This window comes from Canis lupus, chromosome 14 (genome assembly GCF_003254725.2).
Source record: "Canis lupus dingo isolate Sandy chromosome 14, ASM325472v2, whole genome shotgun sequence".
Taxonomy (NCBI): Eukaryota; Metazoa; Chordata; class Mammalia; order Carnivora; family Canidae; genus Canis; species Canis lupus.
This window is the reverse complement of record NC_064256.1, coordinates 39360845-39368341: the sequence shown is the minus strand read 5'-3', so window position 1 is coordinate 39368341 and position 7497 is coordinate 39360845. Positions and strand designations below refer to the sequence as shown.

The 7497-nt window shown below is 38.0% G+C and overlaps 1 protein-coding gene across 2 annotated transcripts in view; it reads right to left on the bottom strand.

The window, feature by feature from the left end:
* Positions 1-3069: 3069 nt before the first annotated feature.
* The window catches only part of NFE2L3 (NFE2 like bZIP transcription factor 3), a 35507-nt gene continuing 31079 nt past the window's right edge, over positions 3070-7497 (bottom strand). For both annotated transcript variants that reach the window (XM_025464418.3, XM_049093728.1), the window contains 2 exons: positions 5426-5509; positions 3070-4760 (listed from right to left, as the gene is read on the bottom strand). In XM_025464418.3, the coding sequence (XP_025320203.1) occupies positions 3528-4760; positions 5426-5509 (1317 nt within the window). In that variant the 3' untranslated portion in view covers positions 3070-3527. The remainder of the gene's footprint in view (positions 4761-5425; positions 5510-7497) is intronic.

Sequence of the window (7497 nt, the reverse complement as noted above, 5' to 3'; positions counted from 1 at the left end):
ATACTGCTCTAGTTTTCTGGCTTTAACTTGTATGTTTAACATTGCTGGTGGCGTTTTTTAAAAATATTTAAAAAGCTAGAGTTGTCCCAATTAAGTTGACTACAAAGCACTGAGAATCTGTTAGTTCTCTCAAATGTCAATTGCCTTCATGTGCATTCTAAGTTAGTTTCAGTGGTTGCCTTTTTAAAGGGTTAAACATGGTTGGACAGACCATAACAACAAGAAAGTGACTTTCTTACTTGGAAATATTTACCAGAAATAATTTAAAGATAGTAAGGTTGACATAATAATTTTTTTTGCTTTAATAATGAGGTATCTTTACAGGTAAGTCAAACTGATGATGGTTAAAGATGAGCTAAGCTGTTGCTTAAGATGCAGTACCTGCATCCATCGACTTACAAACTTTAGAATACTTGTAAATATAGGTAAATATTATTGAAGGTTTTAAAATTGTCCAGCTCTACCAAGACCTCAAACTTGGAAGAAGGTAAATCAAGTTTGTATAACAACCAAACTTTAATCCGGAAAAATAAATACAATACACAATAGGCTGAAATGAATCGGCTTCCTGCAACTAAGTAGGTAACGTTGAACAATCAACAAAGGCATTTTCCCGGTGTGTATATTGTATACTAAGCTGTTGGTAATTTTTAGAACCTTAGGTTTAAGGTAGCTTATAAGTTTTTTCCTAAAAGAAGGAAATAACATTCTTTAGCATATACTTCTGCATCATATTTCTACACCAGGCTTAACCCTTAACCTCAGTACTTAGCAATTTGGAGCAACAATGAATTCGTTACTTTACACAGTATTTGCAAGTCCAACAACTTAGCTGTGTGATTCTGACTAAAGCTCAAGGTTGCATTTAGGAGAAACTTCATAGGGCATATGGACAGAGCTGGCAACTTAGTATTGGCTATTTTTCTTTCCCTATAGTTGAACTATATCCCAAGAGCAATCACATACTGTGGATGGAAGGGGTTTACTTGTAGGATTACTGAGAGGCAAGCATTTTTAGGAGCCATCTTGAGGGCTGGCTTCTGCATTAAGAGGGATAATCTTTACTGGAAGTTTTCAAAACATTGTATGTAGGGTCTTCAATGGGTGTATGAATACAAGCTAAGATGATCTAAAAGGGATAATAACTTGTACTAAGTGGTTAGAGTACTGCGTTAATACAGGGAAGCTTTAACAATCTTGTCTCCATTCCTTAGTAATGACCATTAGTACACAAGTTGTGAGTTCCTTTCCAAGAAGATGGAAAACCTTAATCCAAACATTAAAAGCAATACACATTCTTGGGAAAATTTTGTGTGAATCTGCTCTTTGAGCTTATCTTTGGAATAGCTGTGCCTAGATGGTTGATACACCTTGTATGATTTTCATGCCACACCGCTGTTTACTATTGCGCCGATCACTTAGCTGTAGCAGGTTTTTTTTGTAACGGGTCAAACTACCCTAAGGTGAGTAGACTACCCAAGAGCGAGCAAATTCATTTCTTTGAAGATGCTGGAAGGGGAAATTAAGATTGATCCAGGTGTACATAAAGCATTTAAGTCTTGTGTAAGCTGATGTGTTTTGCAGCTTGGATATGTGCAAATTGGGTTTTCTGACCTGCTAGGTTCTAAAAGATCTTGCTGAACCGAAGTCCAATTTGAGAGGGACCCAAATAATCCAAGACCTTTGGTACATGTTGCATGAGGTTACATACACTTGAAAATCTAATTTTACCTGTGACAGCTGTTAAACATGGTGCTTGTTGATGGCTACTTTTGAAATGTGAAGGCTTTCTTTAGAAACTGAATAGTGGGATGCTAAGAATCTGCCTTTCTTCACTTGTAACTTTATAATAGGAATGACTTCAAGATTAAGAACTTTCCCATAAGTAAAGGAGGTAAGACTAGTTCCAACTGGGATTTAAACTAGGGCCTACCCACTGTAGATTGAGGAGGGGAAGGAGTGCCCACCAGAAATGTCTGTAAAAGCAGCCAAGGGCTGGCTAGCTAGCTTTAAGAGTAAGCTCTCGCCTGACTGTTCCCCCTTGACGTCTGCATTTGTAAACCCTGTACCAAATATTCAGAAGAAGCACACTGGTGGTATGAGGTAACACACTCCTGAGCCACTGGTTCTATGAGTCTAGTGTGTTTATTTACCTTTCTGTCAAAATGGCACGAAATACCTTTTAGACTAAAGCTATTAAGCTTCAGTTAAGTACTTGTTCTTAGGTTCCTATTTACCCATGATTGAACCTGTAGTATATATAGTTCATGTTGCAGGGATGAGGATAATGCCCAGTCTCCTGTATTGGGTGGATAAGGCTACTAGTAGACAAGCTGGTATTAACAAGTTTAAGTTGTGGATTTGAAGTTAATTTTTTGTGGAAATGTGAAGCATCATGTTACACATTCTGTGGACTGTTCCCTTAGAAAAAGCCAGCCTCTGAAGAGATTTTTAGGTTAAAAAATTACTGTACAAAATTGACCAGAACATTAAAAAATTACTGTACAAAATTGACCAGAACATGTCTTAGAAGGATTGTCAGCAAAATCTAGTGCTTAAAAGAAATGCTTAGGCTCGTTTTAAAAGCACTTACTAGGCTCCATAAACCCTGCTTTCTGTAAACCTGTCCTATTTTACGGTAAACTGTTACAGTAGAAGTAACATTTGACAACACGTGTACTCTTTCATATTAATCTTCCCAAACAGTCTGGGCTATATTTGCTATACCCTACTGCTGAAAAGTGCTCATTGAGCTTGAGCGTTTTCCCCTACTACTGTTGGGTTGTGCTGTGTGGCTTTTAAATGTTATCACATTGTTAAGTGAGGCTTTGGGGATGGGATGGGGGAAAAGAGGTCCATGTCCAGATTAAACTTGATAGGTAGTTCCATTTAGGGAGCCCTGTTCTGTCCGCTTACAAGAGACACAAACCTTTTTTAGACCCATTTTTGTTCTTGGCACCTTGGTTTATAGTCTGATCTTAAAAAATCCATACCATGCTGCCCTATTTGCTAGGTGACCCCTGTACCAGAATGTGGATGTTGTGGAAAACAAATTATCCAAGGTAGATATGGTTGGAAAAGATGTTTTTTATAAACTAAAGTTTATTTCCACCAAGCAATTCAGAGTATTCATAAAAAGCTAAAAACAGCACTTGTAAAACTGTACTTCAGTGCTAAAAAAAACTACACTGCATTTCAAGTCACAAAAGCCAAAATGTTTTAAAAATAATTTACATCCAGTATTTGCTGTTGGAAGCGACCGGCTTACTAGGAGGGAAGGAAAAAAGGTAACGAAGTGACTAGACTGTCAAGTTTCCATGTCACCCTGTTCTTGGTACGTTTGTGTCATGCAAATAAGAGTTGGACTTAATGAAAAGTTGTGGCTTCCCCAGATTTCCCACAAATCTGTCCATAAAAAGCTTCAAAATGTAGCCCTGATTCAAGTAGCAGAAGAAATAATACTTGAGCCAAACTTTGAAGCAGTTTGTGACCAGGTATCAGTTTGATACCTTCTACCTTTAGTTTCTTCACTTTCTTTTTCCCTTATGGTTTTCCTTTTTGTGGCCTGAGGTCACCAGTTCCTTAGGTACAATCAGAACGCTTCCATCTTGGCTGCACTGAAGAACATACTGGTTTGGATTGACTGGCCTACCTTCATCATCTCTTAACCTACTAAAAATATCATGATAAAGTTCATGCAGTTTCTGTTTCATTGTGTTAATAGCTTTGTTATACCGGGCTCGTTCTCTCTTAAGGATTTCCCTCTTGGCTTGCAAGTTACATACATCATCTTCAAGATTCAAAATTATGTCCAGTTTGCGCTTACGACAGTTCTGAGCAGCAACTTTATTTTTTCCTCTTCTTCTGATATCACGGATGAGTGACACTTGTAAATCTGTCAGATAGTGCCTGCTTAGCATGTTGTTGAAAGAATCAACAGGCATACGGACAATTTCATCTACAGAAAAAGGAATGTGCAAAGCCTTAGCACGCCGCTCATCACGGCTTAAGTTTCTATCTGTGTCATTGAGGTACCTCCTACTTTTCTGTGACTTTCCATGCCGTGAAAGAGATGTAGAGGTGGATTCTAGAGCACTTGGCTGTAGGTGGTAAGTGTGGTTATGAAATACATGTTGAAATGTAAGATCCCCATGAAAACCAGAATTACTCCTATGATCCATGTGACAAAGCTTACTGGGCTCTGCGTAGTAGCCTCCTACAGCCCCTTCCAGGTCATGGTGGGAAAGAGATTCAAGGTCACTACTAGAACCTGTAGCACCTTCACACACAGAGTGAGAAGAATTAGACTTGGTGACAGAGGTACTATTGTGGCTTGAGTTTAAGGAAAGTCCAGAATCAGAGTCTGGTTCTTCAAAAAGCTGAGCCACTTCCATTGGATCAAAACCTGTGGCCAAAGACATTAAATTTATCTCATCAAATATGTTTAGGTCGAGGTCATAGAGAAGATCTTGACTTGTCAGATTCCTCATCTGATTGCCAACAAGGGGAAAAAATCCTGTCAGATTAGTTCCCGGAAGGTTCTGTTCAGAGTTGGTATTCTGAGAATTTAAGTGTAGAAATGGTTCTTGTGAAGTCCGTGCTACTGGTTCTCTTCTAAATGTATTATCAGGGCACAGCAACATGGCCTCATGGAGATTCACATCCTGACTTATAGCCTGGCTAAAGTTTACATTATGATGTATTGAAGAATTCACGCCATCATTGATGTTTCCTGGAAAAATATCTTCAAGTGAGATGCCCTGAAAAGGGGGATAAAACCATTTTTAGTACATGTAATCTTATTTCAGTAGCAGTTCTATTAAATCTAGTGCTTTGGTCACTTTTGTCAATTCCTCTATACAAATAAGCAGTTAGCTATGAATCACTTTTACTAAACCTAGGCAAGTACAATATGCAATGTGAGCCCAAATCTGAATGATGCTACATTTGGGGGAAGCTTTTTCTTTTTTTAAATATTCTAGAAATGCCAAACATTTGATTTAGTTCATATTGTACCTTGCTGCTTTATAGATATAAACTGAACAATCAACCTAGCTGTTGGCAGAAAGTCCACAGGGGAGTAGTCTAGGCAAGGTGGGTGGTTGTCTTCTGATAAACTATGATTGAGACAAATGCTCACAGGAAAAAAAAAAAAAAAACTATGCCTTAGTTTGTCAAAGGTTTACTGTCATGATTCGATAAATTATAAATTTGATTATATCCTTGTGATCATTTAAGAGGAGGAAGGAACCATCTATATAAGCTAATTCTCTAAAACTGAAGTTTCTCTATAAAAAGGAATCCTAAATCTGTGCTCTTACATAATGGCAGTACTGTTGCTCAAAACTATGTCATAAACTATGTCATCCTAGTAAAGAGGTTAAATATATTCACAGATCAGTGCAGAAGCTAAGGTTCCAATTACCTCCAATGAATTTTCAGGCTGTGATGAAAACATCTGAAATAAGTCTTCCAGAGAGAAAGCTGTATCTGTCCCATTTAGAGCTCTCTGCAGGAAAAAAAAAATTAAGGTTAAGTTCTTTATCTTGAAAGAATAACCAGGTCTTTTATCTATTCTGAATTTTTACCCCTACTTTGAATTTCTACACTCTTCTTTCAGTACTAAATATTTTAATATCCCTCAAACAAGGATTTTATTTGAAGACTTTATTCGTAAGAGACAGACACAGAGACACAGGCAGAGGGAGAAGCCGGCTCCCTGCAGGGGAGCCCAGAGTTGGGACTTGATCCCAGGACTCCACAATCACGACCTGAGCTGAAGGCAGACACTCCACCACTGAGCAACCTAGGTGCTCCTAAATAAGGGTTTTTAACTCCAAACTCTTCCCCCATTCTTGCCTTAACCATCTTTCCATATTTTTGGCTAATATTCTTAGTTCCACCTTATTTTTACCCTTCTGTGGCTGATTGTCCAACTGGTTACAAAATTGTGATTTTTTTCCAAGTCAAATATGTATTTAGATTTACCAAAATGTTTTGCCAGTTTCACTAACTGCTTCATCTCCTGCCTTCAGGTTTGTTTCTTAAGGAAATAACTCGTTTGACAGCTTTTTTTAGAGAGTGGCTCCACCAGGGGTAAACTCAGTTTTTGTAAACTGGAATTATTTGCTTTTATGCTTAAAATAGGGATTTATCTGTTATGATTATCCGGTTTAATGTTTCCCCTTTGTGTTTTGCACTAAGGGGTGTATTGCTATTGATGTCAGTCTGTCACTTTATAGCCAATCTTTCCCCACCCCCTTCAGACTCTGTCTCACATTGGTGTATTTGGGATTTAATTTGTTTTTATTTACTCTGCCTGGGACTCTGTACTCCTTTAATCTGAGTCCTAAAATTAATTTTCAAAATATTTTGCCATAAACACTCTGAAGACTGGTTCACCTTCATCCTTTTCTAGCCTGAGACTCCTATTAGAAATAACTTAGATTTTCTTGTTCTGTCTTAAGCTCATCTTTAAATATAAAAGAAAAATTATCTCTCGGTAACTTTCTTTAGGAATCCCACATACCAAGGGTTACCAGCTAACTATTAAAACAATTGTTTTTCTCTCCAAGGACCAGTTTTTATACCATTTTGTACACCTTGCTTTCTTGGCTTAGGATTCCTGATAGTAATGGTAGTGTGGATTCAGATTCTAAATCAAACACAGGGTCTTTGAGGTTCTGATTTCTAAGGCTGGATAGACTGCTCTTGTCTCCTAGGTGGTGTCTAGGCTTGCACTAGTCTCCCCATCTCCTGAACAGAAGAATCTTTATAAATCCTGAGCTTTACGTGGGGGAACTTAGGTACTTAGGTACCCCACCGTATGGGCTTAATACCTCATTTCTCATCTGTTCAACTCCAGTCTCTGTCATGACATCTGTATACAATCCCTTCACTGTGGCTTCTTAAATTTTGATGTCTTTTAAATTCTGGATTTGCATTGCCTCTGCTGCTTTTGTCTACAGAGTTGCCATTCTTGCTTTTGAGTTGCTATGCACTTAAAAACTTTTATCCAGGACTTTCTGTCTTTGGTTTATCATAGGGGTTTTAGCTTTACATGTCAGCAGGTTCACATTCCTGATACATTCCCCTCCCCTAACTTTGTATTTTAGGGTTTCCACTTTTGAGGATTCAGACCAGTTAAACTTGCAAGTTTTTAGTGTATACAAATAATTGGTTTCTCGTTACACCAAGTACCTTGCATTCTATGAAGGCATGTATTCAAGGCCCATTAATACAAATACAAGGCTTTCTGTGTCTATGGATGCTACAGGACCACCTAAGCTGAATTGGTAAGATGTCATCATTTACTAGTAAATTATACATTCTTAGTGGCCTGGAGACTTTATTTGCTAACTTGACTGTTAATTTCTGACCCAAACTTGAGTCATTAGTCCCAGCCCAAGCACTGACCAAAATTTGTAGATGGCCATAAGTGTGTGAGGAGTACCAGCACAAATCTAGATTCCTGTGAAAATCCTATATTGTGGGTAA